Below are 26321 nucleotides of genomic sequence, written 5' to 3'. Positions count from 1 at the left end.
AGTACAGTGAAATCTGACGAGCATGCCGCGTTTCTTTTCCTATTCTTTTTAAGCATATAGAGAGTGGATGTTAATCTGTTGTGTATTTAAGGTCACCGTCTCAGGCTCCCGGCCCTGTGTACAGGCATGTCCTGGTTTGAAGCAGGATCACTTACTGGAGTGTGTTCAGACCCTGCCTGAGTGTTGCTGAAGTTTTCCTTGCTGGTTTGAAGCATTTGTTCCTCTGCACAAATTAAGTTCTGCAGTTACTTGTCTTCTGACACGGTAGACATCAGGCTTCAAAGGCTTTTCTGAGTGCCAGATAAAATACTGGCATCCTTTTATTTCTACTAGAACCTGAAATGAAAGAGTGTTAGATGTTCTGAGCTGGAAGGAGTGAGTTTTGTTCACGCTGGACCACGACTGAAATGAAAAATCTCATTTGCTCTTTGAGAATAATTTATAAAGAAGTTTAGTGGAGCTGGAAAGGCGACTCGGTTTTCTGTTTTGCAGTATTGAAATAATGAGGTGGTAATTGAAAAGGGAGCCCGATTGTGCAGACACAGCGTCCATAGCATAATACGAACACACGGTTTTAACAGAAGAGGACTCAAAAGAAGAAGCAGGGGCTGTGTGCAGTTCTGCTCAGTTCAGCATACAATGACTTTTCAAGTCTGCAGGTATGAGTGAGGACCTTCGGTGCAGCGCTGGAGAGAGAGAGCACAAAGACCTGCTGTTACCTTTGCCAGATCAGTGATTGGAGTTTTTTGGTGTTCTTGCCCTGCTCAGGAATTTAAGGCTTGTGTTTGAACAGCGTCTGGAGAGAGCTGTCCTAGATTACCTTCCTCTGCAAGTTTCTGATGAATTCCTGCCAACATCTAGGAAGGTGTAATTTCTGATCAGTCCCACCGGATTTTCAATTTCACTTGTCTGTTTGCTGGTGATGCATGTTGCTAGGAAGGAAAAACAGCAGGGAGATATTTTAATTTGATTCTTTATTTGATTCTTTTGGTTTGCTTGTTTGTTTTGATCTCTTACCATTTCTGTTGGGTGGTGCTGAACTTGTCTCTCAGTATTGTTCCATATAAATGCAGTGAAAAAAGAAACCTGTACCAACTGACAGGTTCAGCTGGCAAGGTTTTGTACTTTATGAGCTGCAGAGCCTTAATGAGAGCTGCTGAGTGACCTCAGCTGTGGCTACCTTTAGCTTTGGGTCTCCAGTGCATTGCACAGTACTAATTAATATTAAATAATAATAATAATCTCTAACATTTCATAGAGTTTTTCAGTTAGGACGAGAACACAAGCACAGAGGGAGGCTTAGGCCAGCAGGCTGTGTGCAGGCCTGGCCAGCTGGGCAGGTTGGGTCAGAAGGACAGCTTTCCCACCTGGGTGTTAGTTTTCTGGACACTGGTCTTGCTGGGTTTGGCTTCTGGGTGACAGGGTGCAGCATGGACTGGGACATCCTGCAAAACAAGGGCACTTGATTGAAGCAACTGGTTCACTGTGGCTGTGCTTCCCTGGGCGTGGTGGGATTGCTCATGGGAACTGGGGAAAGAGGGCTCACTTCATTGTACTGAATTCTCAGGTTTTGTGTGTGGTTTAAATGATACTCCTAGAGCACTTTGGGGCCATTCAGGAGAAAAAGGGAAGGTGCAGGATAATGTGCTTCTTGTTTTCCACAGTGCAGTTGGCGTGTGGCTGTGCTGGATTTACTCTACATGTATGTTTACATAGGGACGTCTTTTAGCCACTTGAGTTGTGCCTGCTGTCTGAACTCATACCTCTGCTGCTTTGCTTTGTGGAGGGCATTAGATCTGGTAGCAGCTCAGAGCAAAAGTGGTGGCCTCACTGGATCAGAATACTCAAAACCGATGTCAGTGCTGTTAAGAGGTGCAACCAAGTCAAGGGCAGCACTTGTCCTGCAGCTAGTGATGATTCCTTTTTGATGTGTGTGGCTGAAACAGTTTCTGGCAGTAGCAGCGTCATCTTCAGCTCTTCTCACTCATCACTGTAGAGGACTGATACGGCTATTTTTGCTTTTGTGTCTCAGAAGGCTGACGGACAGTTCTAACGTGCCTTGTCCATGGCTGTGTGTGAGTGTTGTGGCTGTGGTTGGTGCTTAGGAGGGGCGATGCAGCTGCCATTCTTCTTCATCCTGCTGTGATGTTCTTACAGCCAGGAAAACTGAATGGAAGCAGGAACACTGCGGTTGTGTGCTCTCAGGTCTTCAGAACCTCATCCTGTGAGTTTTGCGTTGACTTGGAGCTGACAGTTTGCTACCTTTCCTTTCTGTGTAAGACAGTTTGAAGGAGCAGATGACAGCAACAACCTTTGATGAAGGTTGTTGCAACCACCAGTCGCTCGACTCAGAATGCGTCTGCAAAATCTGGGCCTCAAAACAAAGTGCACCAGCAATTTGCCTGATGACTTAGTGAGGCTGTTGAAGGGCAGAGTCGAGTCTCACTTCATTGACATCAGTAAAGGCAAAGAAATAACCAATCTGGTGCTTCACAGTGCAGTCTGTTGTTGAAAGTACATAGGCTGGTATTCATCGTGAAGACAGAACTCTATGTGCAATGCTATTTAATATTGTGTGCGTATCCAACTGTATATTTAGAGGCCTATAATACTTCTCGACTGACAACAATGCATTTAATCTAGCACTAGATTACTGCCAGGATTACACGGCAGGCTGTGTTTCAAGAAGTGCCGTTAGAATTCAGTGACATCTACAGTACATGTGCTGCCACTGAGGCATGACCGCTGCGTCGCGGGCTCTTGCAGAGGTCACAGCAGCAGACTGGAACATTGTGTTTCCAGCTCCCTGTAAGAACCTCCCGAATGAAGGATGTGCTGGAAAGCAACTGAAAATATTGATGAAAATATTGCTACAAATAAAAGTGGCTTTATTTGAAGCCAGGGCTCTGTGACTAGGTATTTCTCCTTTGTAAGCGGGCATGTAAAGACAGCGTGCTCAGAGAGATGAGATAAACATGAAAATGGGAGACAGGACAAGAATTTCAGAGGTGTGGTATGTCTGGCACTGGCGGTTGTGGCTGTGCTTGTAATGCTGTGATATGCATAAGATATGCTTATAGGCAGTTGCACCTTTGAAAATCTGATGCTCTCTTTCTCCATGCCTAATCCTTGCATCACGGGAGGGACTCCGAACGTACAGTAAAGCCTTTGATCTGCTTTGAGAGAGGTATTGGCAGAAACATTTTAGGACTGCCTGCAGAGCTGTTAGGATGTGGGTCACAGCGAAATGCTCTATTGATACCCTGGAGGAGAGTTTGAACTTTATAATTTTGCACAGAACAGAACCTGAGGTTAAGGGTCTGCCTCACATCTGGATCAGAAAAGCATATTCCCCAGTTGCTCTCTGAATTTCTGAGTTGAATTCGGTGATCCAACATCTTGCAAAACCTTGCAGTATTTGGAGATATTGTGCTGCACCGCTTTTACTCCAAATGTTAAATTTGATTTTGGTTTCTGTTTTATGCATTTCCTGTAGGAGTTGGTGATTTTTTTTTGCAAGGAAACAAAAAGGTTAGTTTTGGAATTCAGAGGTATATGTGTGTAAGATTAAATATGTTTCAGAACCAGAAAGCAAAAAGCTCTTTCTCAACATGATGAAGGCTAGAGAAAAAGGCGAAGTTCATTACGCAAGCTTTATGTTTTCCTTCTATTAACGGTACTTCTTAAAATGCCTCGATAACTTCTAGTTGGAGCTTGCCAGTCATTGGGACCTTTTTCAAAGGGTAACACGGGTGCTGTACCTTATTTTCTGATGCTTTATATTTAACCTGTTTATCTCTGAGGAAACAATTGATAAACAATCTCTATGTTAAGCATTCTTCTGTAAATGTCACCGAGGAAAGTGTAGGTAGGAAAATGAAGCTAATGCATTCTCAGTGCTCTACCCTTCCTACTAATTCTGCCCTGGTGGTTTTTCTGATAAGCCAGCTTTTTTGCCGTAGCTGGAAACATAACAGTGCTGTGACATTGTGTTAATGCCGTAGTAAAGTGTAGCCAAAGCAATTAGAAGGAGGAAAGCTGATATCAACAGTGAGTTCACATCTACTTTTTGTTCATACACGTTTAGCTGGAGTTGAGTTTATCAAATGAAATGTTAAGAAAGTGAGAAATAATCCCTTGTGCGGTTCAGTGCAGGTGGCTGGCTGTCCCCTAGGGCCAGTCTGTCGTGTCGTTGGTCCTCTGCTTAACACAAAGCTGCTCTTGTCTGGAGAGAGCCCAACCTGTGGAGTGCACATGTGCAGGATGCTCCCTGTCACTGTAATGCTGTGTCTGCAGCGGTGATGACGTACAGTGATGCAGTGGCATTTGTGGATTTTAATTACAGAGGGGAAGGCAGGAATGGTTATCCTTGTTTCCATTCCTGCTGTGGGTAGAGCTGATGCAAGCAGAAGTGGTCAGAATACTTCATGTGTGTTCAGGTACGGAGTTCAAACATACCTCTAATCTGGAAGCTTTTGTATTCTGCTGAACCCAGAATGCCATAGAGGAGAAACAAGTCATGTTTTCATCAAGGTTTGGAGCCCAAGCCATAACACTCAGTGGTAGCTCCAAGTCCATGGTGGTTTGGCTTCAGATTCACCAGTATGTACTAAAGCACTTTGGCAGAACTGGCTTTTTGAGAGCTTTCTGCTGGAAAATCTGCAGCTAGTTTAATTCTGGGCACACGGTTTGCTGAAAACCATTCAGATTTTCTTGGTAGAAATTTCTTGGACTAATAATCGTAACTCTTTGGTTGTTGAGGTCAAAGCTCAGAAGCGGTACACTTAACTTGCCCGTTCCTCCTGGGGTGGAAAACTCAGTGTACAAAGCTGTGGTTGCAGTATTGAAGGATTTATAAAAATGAGCTATTTCCTTTGGAGACAACAAATAAATTAATAAAGTAATCTTGACAGAGGGCAAGGAGATTGCTTCAGAAATGTGTACAGGAAAGCTTACTTGACGGCATATTTGAACGTGGAAAACCAAAACGTGATTTCCAAGGGTGGGGGTGAGATCTGCAGCTGTAGTGCCAGCACAGCCTGGCCTAGCTTGTTAAAAAGGTTGGAATTATTTTAAAGCTGTTTTTTTTTAATGTGAAATGGGAAGGGGGAGTATCAGGGGAGAAAATTAACCTATCTTCGTATGCCAGCCTGATGGAAGTATATTTCTTTCATGGATCACTTAACACACTTCAGTGGTATTGTTTAAGCTCTGTGCTGATACATAGGGTGCTGCATAATGTTTCCCTTTTAAGTGGTAGCGTTGCGGTCTGAGGATATAAGTAAGGCCGAGTAAATAGAGAGAGGAAATCAAGAAAGCCATGTGATTTTTCCTGCAGCCGTAATGCCTCTGTGTGGCATCTCACCTTCAGATGTGCAGCAGCAGCTGCTGGCTGGGCATGGAGCTATTCCTTCCAAATGTGCGTCACGCAGAGGAGCGGAGGGGGAAGCCCTGCTGGTGTCCTGAAGCAGCAGTGTGGAGCATGTGATCCTCATTGCCTGTGTGTGAACCATCTATCAGGGAGTGCAGAGGAAATGAGTGAGTGCATTTAGTTGAGGGCTGAAGCATTTAGTTCAAAGAGCAAATCATGTTGGAGGACTAAGGCAGCTTCCAAAAAACAGCGTAAGAGAGAATGTGATGGATTAGTTTCTAGTAAACAAGGCTTCTCTGGAAACATGTCTCATTGGAGCTGTGGTCATCGCCGTCCCTGGGGGAGGCTATTGCAGTTCCTTGGAATTCTTCTCTGGCCTTCAGAGAGCTGCCTGGATGAGAGAAGGTTTGCCAATTTCACAGACGATGATGGCAGCGTTGCTCTGTGTTTCTCCTTTCCAAGTGTGTCTGCTGAGATGACGATAGCAGGTGGTCTCGCTTCATTTTAGGCACTCTTAATTATCTTGAGAAATAATGTGCTAGGCTAAGTGTTGCATCAAAACAGAACAATTGCCAGTTGAGTATGCAGCTTCATACTGCTGCATCCTTCACGGGCACCATGTCTTTATGATCTTAGTTAAATATTTGATTCATTTATTTACTTTATATAAAGAGAAAGTGTCACTTTAAATTCCTCAGTGTATCCTTCAGAGTCAGTGAGCTTGTGGAGGTAGTTTAGGTTCTCATCAGTGCACTGCGTCCTCTCCATTGCATGTTTACCAGTCAACTGACACTTTTCTCAAATATTTGCTCTTCTGTTTCACTGCAGTTGCCCTCTCCTTCTCCATTCCTTCACCATCTTTTTTCCATGGAGGTATCGCGCATATTTCAGTCACCCTGTATTTAAATAGCAGCACTCCCTCGCAGTGCAAACAGGCAGTCTTTAAAACAGTGGAGGAGGCTATGGGTGAGGCCAGGAGTGTGCAAGCACAGTTTTGCAAGAGGTTTCCTTCTGAAGAAAAGAAACTTTCCGTTAGTGCCAGAGTGTCAGTCTGTAATGCTGGGAGAGCCAAAACAAAGGGAAAATCACTGCTGCAGAGAGCTGGGCATCACTTAAACTTATGGAGAATTGTCCGAATTATCTCTAAAGGTGAGACATAAAGCAAAACACTGGGACTACTATGGTTTCCTACCTCTGCCTGGAGCAGAAGGGAAGGAGGAGAAAAAGGGGAGGAGAAAGAGATGTCAGGCAGCCCTTGCTTGCCCTCAGGAGGTCCCTGCTTCTTTCCCTTGAACAGTAGAGAGCCTAGTGAGGCTGTAACAGAGTACCGTGGCTTTGTTGAGGGATCCAGTATGTGTTGATTCTCTTCTGTAATCCAGAGCAGACAATTGTACTCATACTTCGCTGCAATCTCTAGACCTTATCCTTTCCCTGAACAGGGAATCCCCTGTTGAGAATTAAGGTGTACAATTGGGTTACTCCAATCCCTGTCTGATACTCAACCATTGAGTTGAGATTGGATGTGGAGTCCTGGGAGTGGTGGGGCGAGAAGTATGTTAAAAATAAAGGAAAAAAACAGAATTGAAACTATTTCATTTTCAGCTGTTCTGGTGTTTAATGGTTTTGTGGCTCTACAGATGAAAAGCATGGATGTAAGAAGTAGTGTTGGAGAGTGCTTGTTTAAGCAAAAGAACGTCAAGTTAATATATGGCCCATTTATGCTTTGTTTAGCTTTGCCGCTGTTCAATCTGTAAATCAGTGAGAAAGGAGCTAAGGTGTCCATGATGAAGGCAATGTGAGCTGGCAGGATTGCACTCTCTGAGTCAAGTCCTACACTTCTGACGGGTAACTTAGCTTCTCTTCAAGTGCAGTGTTTTGTACTTGGAGCACCTTCCAGATTAGTCTTTGTTCTGGCAGGCGTTGGAGATGGATGCCTCGCTTCCCTTGCAGCTGCCCTAGGCCTGTTGAGTTTTCAGCTAAAATTTTCCATGGGAGGTGCAGATCCTTGTGCAGCGGATGTGACCTTACTGATAACAGATGTGGTTTCCTTCTTCACCTTCTACTGACCTGCTAGAGGTAATGAACAGCAGGCTCTGGGAGATCTGTGAACCAAAAGTAAAAAACCAGTGTGTGCAAGCACAGTATGCAACAAAAACCGTGCTGTAGTGCTGTTACCTACACCAGTGGTTTCTGATTGTTGAGACCAGTCCTGAAAAACTCAGCTGAGCAGAGGTTTTCCTTTAGTAGCACAGATCAATAAGGTTACTTAACAGACTGACTCTTTACCAGGTGCCAACTTTGTGTTTGAAACCAGCTGATAGTCTTTCATTTCCGGCTCTCAGGGCTGTCCCTGGTTAAAGCTGTCATCAAAAGGTGACATTTTGCTTTAGTGTGAATCACGCCTACTTTGGTCCTTTCTCCTCTGTCTGGTTTCTCAGCGTTTGTTGCTTCTCATAGCATGCAATGAGGCTGATACATTGAAAGAGGATTGAAAATAGAGAGCGGCCTCGTCTCGAGACAGTCTGTGGATGCAGTGTTGTTTTCTGTCACATCATAGTTGCTATGGTGACTTAGCAAAGATCTGCTTAGCAGTCACTGGATGCTTCGTATTCTGGGCAGAAGTCAGGGTTTTCCCTGTATTTTCCAGTGTTCTTCTAACAGTTGTCCTGCAGAAGAATGCGTGCATATAGACCTATGCAATAGGTCTGTACAACTCCCATTGCTTATTCCTGCTGCTGTGGAAGGGTATGTACCTGCTGTGCTGTGCCCATTCTTGAAGTAATTTCAAGGAAGGCAGAAAAACAACCTATCCATCTTGTCAAAATCATTGAGTATTTCTTCCACAGAAGGGCAAAACAGCTTTAAGTGGCATATGGAAGGGAACATGAGCCCTGATAGAGAAGGGTCCTTCTCACGAGCGGGTTGTGCAATTTTGTAGGAGGAGGATGCATTCGAGGCTGATTCACATGGTTAGATTCAGGAAGTCTGAGCTCTGTTCCCACATCTCCCCAAATTCCCTTGTCACCTAGGGCATGATCAAGAGCATGATGCAGCTGCAGTCTTAACCGTGATTTTTTTCTAGGTTGGTAGGTGTGGGGATAGTAATTGCTCTTTCGGTTTTTCTAGGTGGGGGATAATAATTCATCTTTTCAATTTTTCTAAGTTCACTGGGAGGCTAAGATTTGGTGTTATTAGTGCTTCGCTCTCCTTTGGTGATGGATACTGTGCAATTACAGAATACTTCAGAAATAAGGTCTGTGCAATATAGGAGAACATTCCTAGGTGATGAGCAATCTGTTTTTGTCACTGTGCCCTTCTGAGCTGCAAAATGCTCTGCCCCCAGCACTGAAATCAGCAAGGACTGCAACAGATGCTCTCAGAGCAGAGGTGGTGCCTATGAAAGTCGTGCTGTGCCAATAGATCACATCAATGAGCTCTATCCTCTTCTTGCCCTGCTCAGGTGCAGCTCACAGCAGTCCTCATCCCTGTTAGCAGGGGGCTGGAAGCAGGAGATGGAACTTTTTGGACTCCAGCACGGCTACAGCTGAGCATCCAGCATTGCTGTGAGTCTTGTTCCCTTTGACACACGTGTGTCTTTGTGTGGAGAGCCATTCTTTCTCCCAACCCTTCGATGCATGGTTTTGTCTTGTCCATTTCTTGTAGCTCCACAGAACTGATCAGCCTGCTGCAGATCACTTCTTTTCTTTTTCTGCACAACCTGGCATAATCTACTTCTTCCTGGCAGCAGTTACATTTTTATCAGTTTTGTAAGGTTAATTAATGTAACAGCCTTCAGTCTCAGTCCTCTAAAAGGAAAGGAGCTGCAAAAAGCAAGCTGCAAAGCCTGACTTGGTTGAATTCCTCTTGAAGTTCTGAGTTACGTTCCCAGCTTGGATAAATCAGTTTTTCTTCATTGTGTTCCTACTTCCCATGCTCAGGACAAGTGAACTCTCTTCTTATTGTGGAACATGTTCTCCAGCTCACCAGTAGGAGCAGGAGGCTGATGGTGACGATGTGCAGGCCGGGGGCTGGACAGTGTTTAGATATGGGAATGTTGCTGCAAGGGAGCTCAGAAATTCCTTTATGCAGCTCTGGGACGGAGCTCGTGTCTCACTGCTGTTAGTCTTTCTGTCTGTTTTCTTATCACATGAATCTCCATGGGATTAACATTGACTTTAAACTCTTTCAAGTCATTATGACAAGTGCACACAGCAGTAAATTCTTCCATATCAAGAGTGAAACAAATTGCCCTGCACTGCATATTATGGCACAGTGCTGCTAATTGCTTAACTTGATAAATGCCTTCTGATAGGTTATGTAGTTAATGAACAAAGATGTTAATTGCTCTTATCAGAAACAGCTACGTTTGCAGGGGCATTCTCTGGGTCCACAGACGTCTCCTAGGAGAGATTTATTTCAAATTGTCCATTGTTTCCAGCAGTTTCAGAGTCCAGGCTGAATAGTCTCAAAGTTTCGAGGGTAATTGGCTCTTCCTACACATTATTCAGCAAGACTAAGTCTTAGCTGGGTATGGCAAACTTATTCCTAATACAGCACGCTCGTGGTTCCCACTGCACAGCAGCATGCCTGTTAAGAGCAGCCAAGGGAGAACGAAGCACCTGAGAGTGGAAGAACAAGGGTCTGGAACAACCCTATTTCCTCCCATCAGCTGGAGTGTTTTAATTGGGAAAATCGTTCTTTATTGTTGTGTTGGTGGAAGTTGTCAGTCCAAATATACTTCCATGCAAATAACCATCTATATTTGTAGAATTCATATTTTCTAGATGCTCTTTTTGGAAAATATGTAGCTAAAGGTTTAGTACATGATTATATGAGTAAGTGCCTACAAACATCATATTAACAATGGACGTCATGTTTATTCTTTCTCTTTTAGAATTTCCCATGGAAACAAGTGGGCAGATTTTTGCATTATTGAGTAGTCTGCTGCTGCTGACTTTTCCCAGAAATGCTAAGAGAAAACTAGCCTTACATGTGAGCCTGAATGTTCTTCCAATTTTGGGAGCACTGATTCCCCCAAGATTTGATTTATAGTGGGTTTTGGTGTGTGGCTATTCTGGAACCAAGTTGTTTCAAAGCTGTATGATTAATAAATCTTTGCAGAACTGAAAAAATAAAATAGAAAAAAAGAGCAAAGTTCTCACTGAGTTTAAAACATACCTGATTTCCCAATGGAAAAAGTTGCATATTTTGTTAGGAGGTTAAAGGCTAATGCGAAGGGAAAAATGATTCCTTGACTTGGGGTTTTTGTTGGTCTAATAAATTTCTTTCTCGTTTATGAGTCTCTTAATGTTCTTCAGAACTTGTTCAGCAGCAAGTAGTTAGCCAGCAGTTAGTGCTGTAACTGTAAATCTGGAAATGGACAGATACAGATTCTCTGGGCAGTTTTCTAAGTCGGGATTAATTTTGTAGAGTGAAGGAGAAAAGTGCATTATGTTGCTTCCCTGACAGATTTCAGGCTATGCCAAGATACATAAATCCCCTCTTCAAAAGTGACAGCTATAAAAATAAGAATTATGATTTTCTTAAATGAAAACATTTTGATTTATTGCCCTTTACAGATGCTGTGGTTTTGGAACATGAAGTGTCTTACACTGCTCATCAGGGGTCCCGTATTGTGGTCATTGCCTCATGACATGCTGCCCTGTACCTTAATGTACACATTTCTCTTTCATGTTACAAATCAGACTGAACCAGCTAAAATATACGTTGGCAAGTGACTGAATTGTATTTTCAAGTGTTTCCTGTGCAGTGAGCTGTGGGTGGGGATGCAGCTCCTGGGTTCATGTGAGTGAGACCTGCTGATAAATGGGAAGGTTCAGGACTTGAGCTGCTTCTTCATCAGCTGCAGTGATTCAGTGATTGACATGCACATACCTGAGTGTCAAAATAGCCTGTGTTTTAAGATGAACCGATGACTCAGGCTGTGGTTTTACCTCAGGCCATTTCCTGATAAATGGCTGAACTGTGCTTGGTCTTGTGAAAGCACAAGGAACACCACTCTGTCCTCACTTCTGAGTGTGCCTGAGGCTCCAGGAAGGGACACTGCTGTGTGGCTGCCCTTTGGCCTCTGCACCCAGCATCTCCTTGAGCTGCTGGGGCTCCTCGTGCTCCAGGGCAGCTCCTTTCTGGGTTCCTTTAGAGCATTTCTGCATGGCCCTAGTGTGGTAGCGTGATCTTCAGTATTTGTTGTACCTACAAGCACCATTCTGGAAGCTCTGCACAGTAACAAGTCACTTTGCATTGGGCTCTTTCTAGTGCAAAATAGAGGTGAAGATGTCTGTAGGGTGTTTTAACTCTGGAAACACCAGTTCAGGAAGTACTTGATTTTTTAGAACATGATGTTTTTAATGTCAACAGAAACTATGCATGTGACATCTCTTAATGGGATTAAAATAGGTTTGGGCTATTCAGTTTTTGAGAGTAGGATAGCAAACAATTGTAGTAAGGTTTTCTGTGAGATGTAGCTGGATACAGAGGATGGGGATCATAGAATCATCCTGGTTGGTAAAGATCTCCAAGATCATCCAGTCCAACTGTCCAACTACCACCAGTATTTCCCTCTAAATCATGCCCCTCAGCACCACATCCAGGTGTTTCTTGAACACCTCCAGGGACAGTGACTCCAGTACCTCCCTGGGCAGATGGGATCACCCAGGCCTTGTACAAATGACTCCATTGGCACGTGCTTCCATCTGGAGGAAGGAGCCATCTGTATAGTTCCTACTTACAGCTCAAATTCTGTGAGAATTCAAATCTTCTTCAAAGTTAATGGAGGATATTAAGGGCAGTCTGCACCTTCTTAAGAGAGAAATTTAAGTTGCCTTGATTCATTTCATTTTATGTTCGCATTGGTCGGTTTGGGAGTTCTCCTTTTTCCAGTCTTTCAGAGCGTGTTTTTGATATCTTTGCCTCCTGAGCATACTAGATTTTCTGCTGGCTGTTTTCATATTTTTCCCTGAGTGTTGTAATGCTGATTACCAAAGGATCTTGGGCCTTTGGCTTCCTGTGAGAACAAGATAATTACTCTCCAGTAGACGACGCGTGACGTACAGTATCAGCATTAAGCCACTGGGATTCCAGTCACTAGTGTAGAACAGTATTGCGGGTAATGAATAAGCAGGAGTTTATCATACTTCCTGCATAACAAGGTTTTTGTTAAAGAGGCAGTGAAAATTGTTTTCAGCGAGAGCTAATGCCAGATGAGCCCTCCTGTAGCAAGTGCTGTTCAAAATGATATTGAAGTCCAGTTCCTAGCCTTGCTGACTGACTTTGTGGCAGTGCAGTTGTGTGCTGAGGTCACCAGGTATGTTTTGACCAATGCAGTTTACAGACTAATGGCCACGTATGAAGTGAACTTATGGGTGATGCCACTGGACATCAGACTCTTATAATGTACAGAAGAAAGCCGTACCAGCAAAATGCAGGGACCTTCCAAATGCAGCTTGCTGATTTCACGCTCGCCCCCAGAATCCCGTGTTGTGATGCTCAGAGTTGACCCCATTTGCCCCCAAAGATGTGGGTTTTTTTCCTTCTTATTTTGAAACCATCAATTAAAAATAATCTGTGTATTGGGCACAGTGGGAGTAAGTTGAAGTAGTTTCAGTTAGATGTAAAGCAGCTGTAGTAAGGACATAATTCACAAGTGTAATCAGCTCCATTCACTTGCAAGATGTGACCAACACAAGGACTTATTCACATGGGGGGATTAATTGGCATTTCTGCGGAGGAGCAGTTAACTCTGCCATAGCAGTGTTGATCCGTTAGCTTACATTATAGCACAGTGAAATGAATGTCATCTTTGAGGACCTCCGTTAAATACTGAAACTACATAAACAACATAAAGTGCAGTGTATGTATGTGTACCCAGTACATACACACCTACATCTCTGTGTATTTACTCATGTGTAGGACATAATTTTATGTGGGCTTGTGTATATACATTATTTCAGCTTATCTCTATTTCAGATATAATTGTACTTCTGCTGTGCTGAAGAGCTACCAAGATGCTAATGAGGAGTTTCATTATTTCCTTGCTGCTGTCAATATATGTTGTATATGTAATTGCAACGTGTAGTTATTTATGTTTTAACTGTGACTTTTGCTTGAAATTGGGCATCAGCAGTATCTGCAGTTTGAAACTGGTACTTGCATATAAGTGAAGATGAGTTGGTTGGTTGCTTTGCTTTTACTTGTGAGTTTAAGAGGTGAGGACAGCCAGAGAGAACAAAAGTGTTTGGAATAGACCCACCTAGAGTATACTCCTGTCTGTGATTGAGATGCTTCTTGCATTGAATGCACAAGTGTGGCCAGACACCTTCACAGTTCAAGTTCCATTGGTTTGAGATCCAAATTAGATTTAATGTGAGATTTTAGTATTTCATGCTTCTGTTTGGTGTTTGTTTGTTTTTGTGGGTAATCTTACTTGAACAAGTTGGATGAAGGTGGTTAGACTGCTGAATGGCCAGTGTGGGTATTTTATTTTACAGTTTTACAATGTACTACAGCTATTTTAATCATAAGAAATAATTTTGATAGTACTGTTTGTACTTCAAAATTGTGGAACTTCTGATGGCTAAGTAAACTTTTTTTTTTCCCTCTCTTTTCCTTGCAGCCAACTGGGTACATGGAAAACTCCATTTCCTACAGTGCTATTGAAGATGTTCAACTGCTGTCCTGGGAGAATGCCCCTAAGTACTGTTTACAGCTCACGATCCCGGGGGGTACTGTCTTACTTCAGGTACAGTAAACACAGTACAGTTCTGTTTCTTTAACTCTGAATCTCCTTGATTTTTTATTTGCTGTTCATGAAATCTAGTCCTAATTAGCTGGGCTCAGAAAAGGCAGAGAACTCCGTGCTGTCATTATCTTCCTACCAGCAGATGAGCTCAGTGGTAGCTCTGGGATGGTCCATGCTGGTTGGCAGTCAGAGTGTATTCTGTGGGGCACTGGTGGGGCCTTATAGGGCTCCTTAGGTCACTCCAAGTTCTAGGGACAGAAGGGCATTCCACAGCTCTGACCTTTGGAATTACTTTAGATTAAGAAATGGAAAGTAACTGAGGGCCCAGCTGATTGGCCCCCAAAGAATTACAGGCAGGCATAACTTGAAAAAGACTGAAGTGACTCCAGCTTAGCTCACAGAGCAGTTCTCAGCATTGTTGCAAAGACAAATTGTTCTCTGTTGCCCTTTGTTTTTTCAGTAGAACATGCAGTCATGATTGTGCATATGCATTTCTTGTGGCTAGGATTGTAAGCAGACTGGTTGAGTGATTTCTGCAGAAATTGTGAAGAAAAGATCAGTTTAAACTGTGGGAAACCAACACGAGTAAGACGTGGTAGTGCTTAGATGAGTCCAGCTCTCGTCTGCCTTTGTTTTGGATGGCTGGGGGGGCCCATTCATACACTGAACCATTTCCCAGTGGCTCAAGGGAGCACAGCGCTTGACCTCAGCCCTCCGGGGGGTGGGGGGGGTTGGGATTGTTTTGGGTTGTCATAAAAAATATCATCAGGTTGTGAGGATTTTCAACATGGCAAACGCACGGTCACTTAGAAATAGTTAGACACACATGTAGAAACATCCGTGGCCACATCCTTTGTGGAGCATGTTTCTGGAGCTCCTTTTCCTTTACCTCACTGTCATAATCATAGAATTGTTTGAGTTGGAAGGGATCTTTAAAGGTCATCTCGTCCAACACCCCTGCAATGTACAGGGGCATCTACAACTCTTATCAGGTTGCTCAGAACCCTGTTCAGCCTGACCTTGAATGTCTCCAAGGATGGGGCATCCACCTCCTCTCTGGGCAACATGTGCCAGTGCCTCACCACTCTCACTGTAAATAACTTCTTCCTTATATCCAGTCTAAATCTCCCCTCTTTTAGTTGGAAGCCATTTCCCCTTGTCCTGTCGGAGCAGACCTTGCTAAAGAGTCTGTCTCCTTCTTTCTTATAGCCCCCTATAATCCTGGGGCTCTGCAGCCCTGCAAATGGGCAGGCAGACAAACCATGGTTTCTCAACAGCTAGATTAGGGTCCTCATTACTGACAAAATCTTCCTTGCTTAATCTGTTAATTGAATTAATTAGAGAGAAACCCGTTTGTCTAGGTGGACAATTTTGACTTTTTCTTGAGATAATTCTGGCTCTGCTTTTCCATAAATTTGCTTACTGATGCTAGTATTTGTGTTTATATCCATTTCAGCAGGTGGAATAGTTAAATTTGCCTTTCAAAGTTCTGTTTTTAAGTTAGCTCATGGTGGCAGCCCTTACTGGCCTGCTGAATAGGAAAGAAGATGAGAGCACACAGCTCCCTGCTGACTTTGAAGGGGTTGTGTTAGGGCATACAGTATTGGATCTGGAGCGGCCTGCCGTGTATTTCTTTACAACAAATATACAAACAAACTCCACAAAAAATTATAGTTTCTTAAGAAATTAACATCTTAGTGTGGATGTTTTTATATTCTCTTCATAAAGATCGATGCCTTTATGTAACTTCCTAGGAACTAATATAGGAATGCAGTGAACTCTTCCCCTGTTAGGTTTTTTTGTGGACTGTCCATGCAGAATGGATCATGTTACAGCATAACTCTGTGGGAATTTCAGCAGGACTGAAAATGCAAGCTTTGAAAATGTTTTTAGTACGATTTAGTCCCTGGTAGTGTCTGGGTTCATCAACCACAATCAGATCACAGGGAATGTCAAAAATGATTTCTCATGTACAGCTGTAACGTGTATTCACAAAATTAAAATATTATTGAAAGTTAGACAAAGTATACTTCAGAAATCGAAATGTAAAAATGGATTTAGCTGGTAGTTAGGTTCAGCAGATGTACTCTGGTATATGTGGCAGATACTCTTGAGTATCCAAAGGAATTGTTCAGTGAGGCACTGAGAAATTGAGATGCTGAGAAATTAGCTCTTGCATGCTTTGGTTATTTTCAAATTTCTGAGGCACTTCAATATATTTAAGGGAAATTCTGACTTCAGATCTTTTATAAAATCATTCAGCGCTGCTAGTCTGAGCAGCAGCGCTCTGATGTAACGTCAGGCACTGCTGTCAGGAAGTGTCTGATGGTGGAACAAGTCAGACTAGTCCAAAGCATGTTCCCAAGGTTTCTTCTGAAGTGCACTTGCAGTGAAATCTGTTTGCAGGTTTCGTTTTTGTTTCCCCTCAAAGACTTGATCCAAGTGAGATTTATATGTAAGAAAATGTTTAAGTGAATTCTTTTGACTTCTACTCTGTGATTTACTCCATATTTCTGATTAATTTTAATTCTAGGTTACGTCTTTGCATGTGCTCTGTTTTCTTAATCTGTTAATACCATATGATACTGCTGATCTAATGACATAAAATGAAGCACTTCAGTAGTTAGGGATCACAGGATTTCCAGATTTTTTTGTATTGTGCAGAGAAGTCTAGAATTTTACCTTATGTTTCACTGGTTTGAAGCAGAAGCATTCTTTGGGTAGCTGGAAATTCCCTCAGAATGGAAATTCATTCCCAGCAGATCTCGTGGGAGGATGTCAGTGTTGGGACATCCTCTGCGTGTGTCTGCAGTAGGCATGAGAAATGCCATCAGAGAGCTCGAGTCCGTGCTGGAGCTCTCATCTCTCCATCTGCTATCACCAGGGCCTATTTCTGGCTTATTACTGCACAGCAGTGAGTCAGAGAAGGAAGAGTGCCATTACCTTTCCTTACATCATCCTGAGGTCCTCCGTGAGCAGTACTGACCCATCCCAACCCACATAAACACGTGAGATCTGACAAGTAGTGCTGGAGGTGATGCAGCTCTTGGGAAATCAGATGGTGATAATGGGACATGTCTGCCTCAGTTTCAGGAGAGGATTTGTTTCTCAGGCAGCCCGTGGCTTCATCTGGGCTGGGCTGGTGTTGGAATGTCACTGTGGTGGGTGTGCTTTCTTTTTGGGGTTGCCTGAGCATCCATGTATGCCATGGGTTGGTAACGGCCCATCCATTGTGGGTGCTGGGATGGCAGGGACAAGCTGGGATGGCCAGGGACAATTTCTTCACCAGTGTGTCTTGCTCTCCTTCCTCTGGCCAGCTGGTTTGCTCCCTAGTCCTCCCAACACAAAACTTTGTGGGTTTTTTTGGACTTTTTATTTTTATTTTTTGCTTTCCTGCAGATAGGATAGTAGGTGTGACAGGGTGTTCCTGGAGCTGGCTCATAGGACAAAAGCTCGTTAGGCCAAGAAATAAAAACTAAACAAGTGTGAGCTCTTCAGTATCAGTAACGGAGCATCCTCTTTGTGCTGTTGTCTACCTGCTTTCTGTTTGTAAGGCACAACATGCTTTGTGGTGCCATGTGGATGCTGATGAAGGAGATGCTGCTATTGACAGTGAAATAGCTGTAACAACCTATTGAAAGTGACTGTTTAAATGTGATGAGGAAAGCATGATGAAAACTCATCCTGTGATTAAAAAAAACACAAAACCAGGACATCCTGCTGACCAGAGAGCAAGCAAGGGAGAGAAACAGAATACAGAGTAAACCCAGGGAGAATAAAAACCAGAATCCGGATCCTCAAAGCCCACTTATTGCAACATCTCTTCAGATGGCAGAATCCCATAGGAGATTATGTGTGAAGGGTGCTGTTGTAAGGAGAAACACAGGGACTTTCTGTTATGTGGGCAAGCCTGTTCTTGTATTCTGAGTGACACACACGTCCATAACGAATGATGCCATAGTGCTGACTTACTGTTAGAGAGCCTTGGTAGCATGGCACATGTGGTGTGATGGAAGTGATGTTTTCTGCTGTTGCTGGTTGCTGCAGGCACGTTGGTGTCAACAGAGCTGTGAATGTCTATACTGGCTGCAGGTCTTCACCACTGTTCCTGGAGTGCTTGCTTTCTTGCACAGGTTCAGGTGCTCTGTTTCTCAGCAGAGCACAAGTTCCTGCTTTGTCTGCTCTCTCCTGGGTAGATGTTGCTGCAGGGGCTTTAATACTGGCATGCAACAAGAGATGGATTTTCTGTATTTCTTAGAAAAAAAACAAAACTCTACTTTTTAAAAGTTCACTGCTTTTTAATGACAAAACGCATTCTTACTCACTGGCTAAGAAATGAGGTAGTTTAGGTGCAGAAAAAAACACTTCCCCTTTTGAACAGAGGTGCACGTTTGTTCATGTTGGCCGAAGCTCAGTACATGCAGGCATTTAATCTCCTGTGCAACCTTCCTCCTGTGAGCAATCCTTTCAAACTGTTGAAATGATTCCTGCAAGTGAAGCTGGTACTGCAGCTGGTCCCCAGTGGATTTTCCTCTCTGACTGAACGTGTGCACCCCAAAGATGTGAACATAAAACCCTTCAGGACACAGTTCCAGGATCAACTCATCTTTGAAAACAAAAAACAATAACAAAAAAGCTCCCCGTACAGAACTGCTGCTTGCAGCAGGCTTTCTTCAAGCACCCAAGACTCTTCCAGTAAGAAAGAGCTATTTCTGAATGCTCCTTTTCTTGGTGCAAACCTGGAAAAGAGGGAGTAATGCGGGATGCTGTGCTGGAACGTGTTCTTGGCTGAGCCCTGCCGAGGTGCTCCCTGCAGCCAGCTGTGGTTCTGTGGCTGGCCAGGAGGAAGGGTGTGCAGCAGGATTAGTGCTTGTGGGGGAAGCTGCCGCCAGGCTGCTCCATCCTGATAATGCTGCTGAGGTTAAAGGAGCTCTGCCTATCTGGGCTGAACACTGTGGAAAGAGCTGCCGAAAGGACAGCTGGCATTCAAGGTTCCTCTTGCTGTTGAATCCTGATCATTAATAGAAGTGGGAATTCCCTGAAGGTTTGTTTTTACCTGCTTCTGTGTTCACTTTGTCCTCTTTGTCTTAGTTTTCCTTGGAAGTGATCTTGAAAAGCTCGAATTCTGTCAGGTTCTAGTTTGAGAGTTGAGTTGTTAACCTGTATCCAGATGCAAACTTCCTTAATCACTTCTCCTTTCCAATGTGTAGTCTGCCTGTAAACAATGCATTGTTTCTTTCCTAATTTTCCTTTTTAAGTGCTATTTGAAGATCAGTGCTTTCAAGTATCGACTCCTTTCTGGTTTGTTTTTGTCCTTTAGGTTGTGTTTGCTTTGTTTTCTCTGTATTTGCATTCCACTGATGTCTCTACCTCTGCCTGATGCTGTTGTCCCCTGTAACAGTTTCTGACATCCAATCTAAGGCTCCAGTTGGTTCCAAAATCTATCTGCACGTATCTACGCCATCTATTTATTTATAGCATTCTTACAATCTGCAGTTAATGACATCCCAAAAGTAGGAGGGTATCTAACAGTTCTCAGCAGTTCCCATTATAGGGCTTTAGCGTTTGCTCTTTCTTTAGACTCGAGTGGCTGTTGGCTCAAGGCACGTAATGGTCAGACCAGGGATTAAGGCAGGGTGGCATTTGGTCTGATTGAGGGAAGCTCTTCATTTCCCTAGAATGTTTTGAGTCTTTTTTGAGTCTTACAACTTAAATAAGTGGGTCTTACTAAGTTAGCATAACTCCTGTATGCTCCTAGCTCCTGTAATGCTCAATCTGCATTTGATGTTTTTTTAAAGAAAGTAATGGACGTGTGGCTTGCAATATTATTGGTGCTGTTGCTCAAGCCTGCAAAATTTTTCATTTTTACTTGTTCTTTAAAGTGTTTTTAATAAAAATGAAATCTTCACAGCATGATAGACAAACACAGAAGCAGGAAGGCACCTGCTAGGTCTGAAAACGCAGCCCTTGTCCTGCTGCAGCACCAAGCTTGGTGTAGGAGTGGGGTCCAGGAAAGCGCTGGGGGAGGTTGTTTCTTAGCTTCACCTTGGCCAAAAAGATGAGAATTTCTTTCAGAACAGGACGTTTCCAGCTTCCTGGACAGGGTGGCTTAGTCTGGTGGCAGGAGCAAGTCACTGGAAGTCACCTGCCAGCTGGCTTGTGGGCTTCTGGCCTCGCTTTGGTTACTGTGCTTAAAAATACACATATATATCCTGACAAAGTTGTTAATGAACTTGAAGTCCTGGACAGAGCACTGCAAATACCAGCTGTTGCAGTTCTTGAGAGTTTTACTGGCAGTGACGATGGCTCCAGCTGACAGTCTGTACTTCAGCTGTGCCCACTTCTGTTTCTCCTCTTCTCCCTGTGGGCTGACAGGTTTTTCCCATGGTTAACAATATACGAAACTCGAATTAGAATCTTCATCAGCACTCACTTGGGCAGGGATGTTTGTCCAGAAAGCACTCCTGGAGTTTTTGTTCCCCTCCAAGAAAGGTGTTTTTTTTTGAGAGAGAGAATGAGAGTATGAGCTGGATAAGGAAAGTGCCTAAGCATAATTACTTCTTCATGATGTACAAAAATAATCTTCATATCCTGTTGTGTCAAATTGTTTTGGACCTTTTTATTCTATTAAAAAAAGAGTAAGAGCTGCATTAAATGAAATTCAGTTCTATAAGGTATAGGTAAAAGATCTGTCTTGTATATGTATATATATGAGTGTATTAAAATGTATAAAATACCGTGTAAGTAGCAGAAAGAGAACCTTTAAATATTGGCAAAATATTAAAATAACCTGAAGATCTCCATGTAAAACTTTAAATATTTTTACAGTTTTCCACTGTGTACAAAAAGAAAAAGAGAAAAAGAAAGGAGGAAGTCATGCTTTCTGTTTCAGTTTGTAGCACGTTCATATTCTAAAGTGTAAGCATCCTACACAAGATGGAGATTCTGTGTTTGATAAGTGCTGTGACCAGCCCGGACCGTGGTAGCTTTATTTTGCTGTACTGCCTAGAGATCTACTGGGGGAGCAATTGATTCTCATCTCTATATAAAAATAAATAATGTGTAATGCAGATGTAAAAAGAGTGTTACTCCATTTAGTTCAGAGAAATCGGTCCAAATCTGTGTCACTGTGAGATCAGTATCTGACCTTGGGATTAAACACAGGTTTGGTAACCACGCAACGTTTTTACTTGTAGTATTCTTGACGTTATCAGTGAACTTTGTCAGGAAGTGAAATCCGTTCTGCAGCGAATACCTTATCTAAAAAGGTGTTGGAGAGTAAACTCGTTGAAGGATGCTTTAAATTGCTGGAAGCATGTGGTTTTTCTCTAGCAAAGAAACCGTGCCCTTTTAGTCCAGACAGACTGGGCTGTTCTTTCTTTCTCACTGATTGTGTAAAGCGCTTTGATTTGCAAGTAAAACTTGCCCACTGGCAGGGACAAGATAGAGCTGGAAAAGCCAAAGGGCATCTCTACCCACTCAAATATTTCAAACTTATGTCACCTTGTTAAGGCATGTGTATGTACGTCACTGCGGACGCTTTTATATTTTTTGATACCGAGCCTTCTGACCTTTGGGAGTGCTGAACTGTTCCTTCGTTGGCTACGAACACTGGGAATTTCTGGCAGCTCTGCTTAATACGGACAAAAAAACGGGTGATCCCTGGGAGCCGTTGTTGCAACATTTGTGCAGTTGCTGTGAGCAGCCCATGCGTGTATGTGCATGTCTGCACGTGTGTGCTGTGCTTTCCTCTCTGTTCTGGTAGTGCTGAAAGGGCCGAGGTGTGATGGAAGCGTGGCCAGCTGGGGAGCAGGACGAGCAGGGGGGCTGCGAATGGCAAAAAGCAATACCTCCCCGGGAAAATGTCAGCCTGTCTTCTTCCTCTGCTCACAGTGATTCACGGGGAAGGCAGATGTCCTGCAGTTATTAAAGAGCCGATCACAAGCTGATTGAAATCAGTGAGCTTTTTTCACATCCTTTGGGCTGGACACCATTTCAAGGAGGTTAATGTTTTATAGGGTTTTGGTTCAGTGTTTTATATTTGCAGCAAGGTCTTTGTGTCATTGCTTTCTCTGAGAATAAATTGGTTATAATGTAAAGCTGGAGCTCTGAGCAGAGTTTCCCTCACTCCAATTAGGCAGGGTTGGAGTTGGCCAAGGTCATAAAGTTCAGAAGAACACAGTGAGCACAACCTTGCTGCTTTTAGGGCACACATGGGTGCCTTGCTAAGCTTTGGCTCAGTGATCTGAAACACTGATAGAAACTAATGATTCTATTTGTAACTTCTGTTATTGCAGGCTGCAAACAGTTACCTGAGGGATCAGTGGTTCCATTCTTTGCAGTGGAAGGTAAGTTCTGCACTTTACTTTTTACAAGTTTTCCTTGTAAATCTTTTAAGAATGCATTTTAACATTTCCTATTCCTGGATTGTAAGAGCAACGAGTGTCTGCTTTGCTCCACAAACTCGAAATCAGAATGTCTGTGAGTTTTCTTGGATGAGGTGGACACATTCACCTGTTACACAGCTTGATGTTACCAAGATGTGATCTCACAGAGAGTGATTCATGTAGAAGCACAACAGCGATCCAATAGGTTTGGATTTGCACTTTGAAATCATGCATTACAGAATGCCTGCAGCCCCGGCATATGTTTGGGGTGCTTGGGTTTATATTATGGGTTTTTTTTTGTTTGTTTGTTTTGAGAAATTTTGAAGAATGTCTCTTAGAGCTGCTTGTAAGTAGCCTCGGTCTGTTACACTGCAGTCTGTGTCCACGCTTTGGAATTATTTAGTTCTCAAGGCAGTTTCCATTGCAGAGGTCTCAGCCCTTTCTTGCACTCCACCAGAACAATGAGCTGCTTGCTTTGAGCAGGGGCAGCGGGTCACAGTGACAGCGTTGTGTCTCAAAGCAGAACATTCCTCATCACAGGCTGAAGCTGCTGACCTTTGGGTGGAATCTGTATGGATCTGAGATGCAGCTGGAAATCAGCTGTGGCCAGATGCTGAGCACAGCTTTCCGCTGTCCTGCAGCGCAAAGTCAAAGTACAGCTCTGCAGCTCAGGTCTTCTCCTCTCAGTGTTTCAGCAAAGTCAGGTTGGCTGTGCAGTTCATCAAGATTTTAGCCTGCTGACAGCAACCACATGTGAAAATAGAAGGAAGTCCCTCCCACCAAACTGGTTTTGCTGTGGGTGTTTCTGTTACTCCTGCTGTTGAAAAATAGTTGGGTGACAAAAGTGCAGTGTTTGTGTGCTTTGCATAGCCATCAGTGTCTGGCAGAATTGTGTTCTGAGTGGGTCCAGGTTCTTATCAGCAGGAGCCAAGCGTTGACAACTCCTTTTCCAGACCACTGGCAAATTCTCCAGTGTGTTTCCCCAGCTGCTGAAATGAACACGGGACAGTGGTGCTGATAGCAGAAGGCTGGGCTGCAGTGTGGCGCTGGATTTTGGCCTCTTGACAGTATCATTGACACAATGCTGTTCTGGTCTTGCTTTCTTTGCAACTCCTGAGGATAACGAAGAGTCAGTGAAGCTTAAAGTGTGCAGGCAGTGTCTCCATTAATTCCCTACTCACTTGGCAGACAGAGATGATCAAGGAAAGGCAGAATTTCTTATTCTACATGGTCATGAAGCAGGACGTGCGAGGCACTGATGTGCTGCCAGCACGTGCTTCCCCCTTGTAACAAGGCAGAAACGAGGCTTGGAAGCACAGCTCTGAAAAACATGAGGAGTGTCTAAAAGATGCAGCTTGAGCACCCCACCCCACTCCCCCCATCAATGTCATGATGAAGAAAACGTCTGGGCAGTGACCTGGCTTGCTCACATGCCTGTTGGTTGTGGAGAGGGAACGTTGCTCTGTGGGAGTTGTTTTTAAAAGAATATTTCTTAAACTTTCCAATGCTTCTGACCAAGCCTCTAATTTTGGGAAACTCTGAGTGATTTGACTTGTTGCAAAGTAGATTTTATTTTTGCTTCCTTGCTTTCCTCCCCACCCCCAGTAAGTTCACTTTTGAAAAACAAGTGAAACATTATCTTGATTTGAAAGACCTTCCCTTTACCAAGAATAGCAAGTAGCTTTTTCCCATAAGAACAAGAACAGGGTTTAGTCACTGCTCAGGTACCTTACACGAACAAACTCCTCTTTGCTAACACAGAGGTAGTTTTGATGGGATTTGTTGCTTAGCACTTGAGAGAAGGGACACCTGATAACTTTCTGCTCTGTACTTTTGAGGATATTTGGCAGCTTTAAGTGAAACTACAGCAGAACTAAGAGGCCCAGGGAGAGACCGGAGCACCGCAGTTGCATGAGCTGCCCTGGAGAAGCTTTGAGCCTGTGGCTTAAGAGCCAGGTGCCCATGAAATTTGCATGTTTTGATGATTAAGCAGGTAGTGAGGGAACCCACACAACACTACGAAGCCTATTCTGCTGGAATGAGTCTATTTACACAAAGCACCAGCTGGCACGGAGATCGCCGCAGCTGTATTATAATTGGGCGGTTGTGCTGATGAATGATATATTTGTCCAGCGGTCTTGCAAATAATAGGTCAAAACATTTCTGTGGGGATGTAGAACACAGATGCAGAATGGTGCAGATAACTGTAGTGTAGTTACTTGGGGGAAAACATAGTCAGCGGAGACGAGCTTGCTGTTGTTTGTATGCCAGGGGTGAAAGCATCTAGTGGGTCTGGCTGAGCCCAGCATCACTCCCTGTGCCATGGGTAAACAAAGCTGGAGGAACCCACTTCACAGCTGGCAAACCCATATCCAGAGTTCCCAGCAGTGGGGACTAGCCTCAAGCATAACCCTCTGACCTCACAGCAGGAGTGCTTGTGTTACAGCTGTGGGAGCAGACTGGCGTTCTGTCAATATCTTTCCACCTCCTTTTCCTATGTATCAAGCCTTTGGAGTTGGTTGTGGTTTGCACATTGTCTGAGCTACCAGGAAAATGGCTGGGCCTAGTGAGTAGCTGTATTGTTTTGTGTTCAGGGAAGCTCCTTACATTCAGGCATTTTCTGGGCATCCTTTGGTCTTCTATGAAGGTGTCAGGGACTGTGAGAGCTTTCTTGTGGCAGTCTTAAGGACTGTAGGACTCTGTGGGAATTCAATTTGCCAGCCAGCACCCTGGAAATCATTTTTGTTCCAGAAACAAACATTGAAATAAAAATCCAGAACAATTTCTTTCTGCAGCCTAGGGAATAATAAAAGAGATGCTTCAGATAAACAGAACCAAAAGAAAACCAAACATGTAATTATCCATGTTTTAGATCCAGTTCCAGAAGGTTTTGTGTGTCATCCAGCTAACTAGCTGTCAGGATGCTTACACAGCTTTTTAGGTGTGACTCTCTTTGCATGCTGTGCTCCTTAAGGAGAATCTTGGTGTCAGGGCAGTCTGTTCCTCATCTGCTCATCGTCTCGTTGGATTTTTCATTTCAAACCCCCCCACCAAGGTCCATGTGTAATTCCTTGTTTAATCTGAGTATCAACAACTCCTAGAAGATTTTTGGCCACCTCAGCCTATTTTTAGAAGTACCGATTTCCTTTGGGTCATAGCTAAGGCAAACTGTCTTTGTCTTCCAGAGAATAAACAGAGCATGTTAGCAACTGTCCAGATTCTCAAACACAAGCAAATCGTTAATCCATTGTGCCAGAAGTGTTCCTTTCAACCAGGGAGGTTGGTTTGAAACCATGATAAGTAATCTTTGATACTTGGAAGCTGATAAGTCGTAACAGAGTATCAATAAAGATAACAGCATTTTCTGTGGATATACAGCAGAGAGCAACACATGCACTTCACTGCCCATTGTGGATCTGGGCTTAGATACGGCCATTTCTGTATGGCCAAGCTTGGCTTTGATGGGTGCTGTTGTAATTCTGTGACGCACACAGATACCCAAGTATGTACCCTGGCATTTTCCCAGACAGCATCCGTCTTATTTGTTGGCCATTTATATTTTGCTGTCTTTGGGGTAAGGCCTGTTTCTATGTACTTGTATAACGTGTAGCACACAGAGGTCCTGAAACATTGAGCCTTACTACAAAGTGCGTCAAGTTCTGATCATGGAAAGACCCACCTTACTAATTTAGTACCACACTGTGCTTGAGTTCAGAAAACAATCTTGAAGTCTTCTCGTGGACCATTGTGTTTGGTCTTTTGGTAGGCAGCACAAGTCTAGATTTACGTTTGTTGGAAATACACC

At 43.5% G+C, this 26321-nt stretch overlaps 1 protein-coding gene across 1 annotated transcript in view; it reads left to right on the top strand.

The window, feature by feature from the left end:
- The window catches only part of CMIP (c-Maf inducing protein), a 118507-nt gene that overhangs the window by 50035 nt on the left and 42151 nt on the right, over positions 1-26321 (top strand). The window contains exons 2-3 of the mRNA XM_065733106.1: positions 14004-14129; positions 22427-22477. Of these exons, the coding sequence (XP_065589178.1) occupies positions 14004-14129; positions 22427-22477 (177 nt within the window). The remainder of the gene's footprint in view (positions 1-14003; positions 14130-22426; positions 22478-26321) is intronic.

This window comes from Cyrtonyx montezumae, unplaced genomic scaffold (genome assembly GCF_038088225.1).
Source record: "Cyrtonyx montezumae isolate F1298 unplaced genomic scaffold, pur_monq_1.0 scaffold_17, whole genome shotgun sequence".
Lineage (NCBI taxonomy): Eukaryota > Metazoa > Chordata > Aves > Galliformes > Odontophoridae > Cyrtonyx > Cyrtonyx montezumae.
The sequence above is the reverse complement of the archived record's forward strand: the minus strand, read 5'-3'. Positions and strand labels throughout refer to the sequence as shown.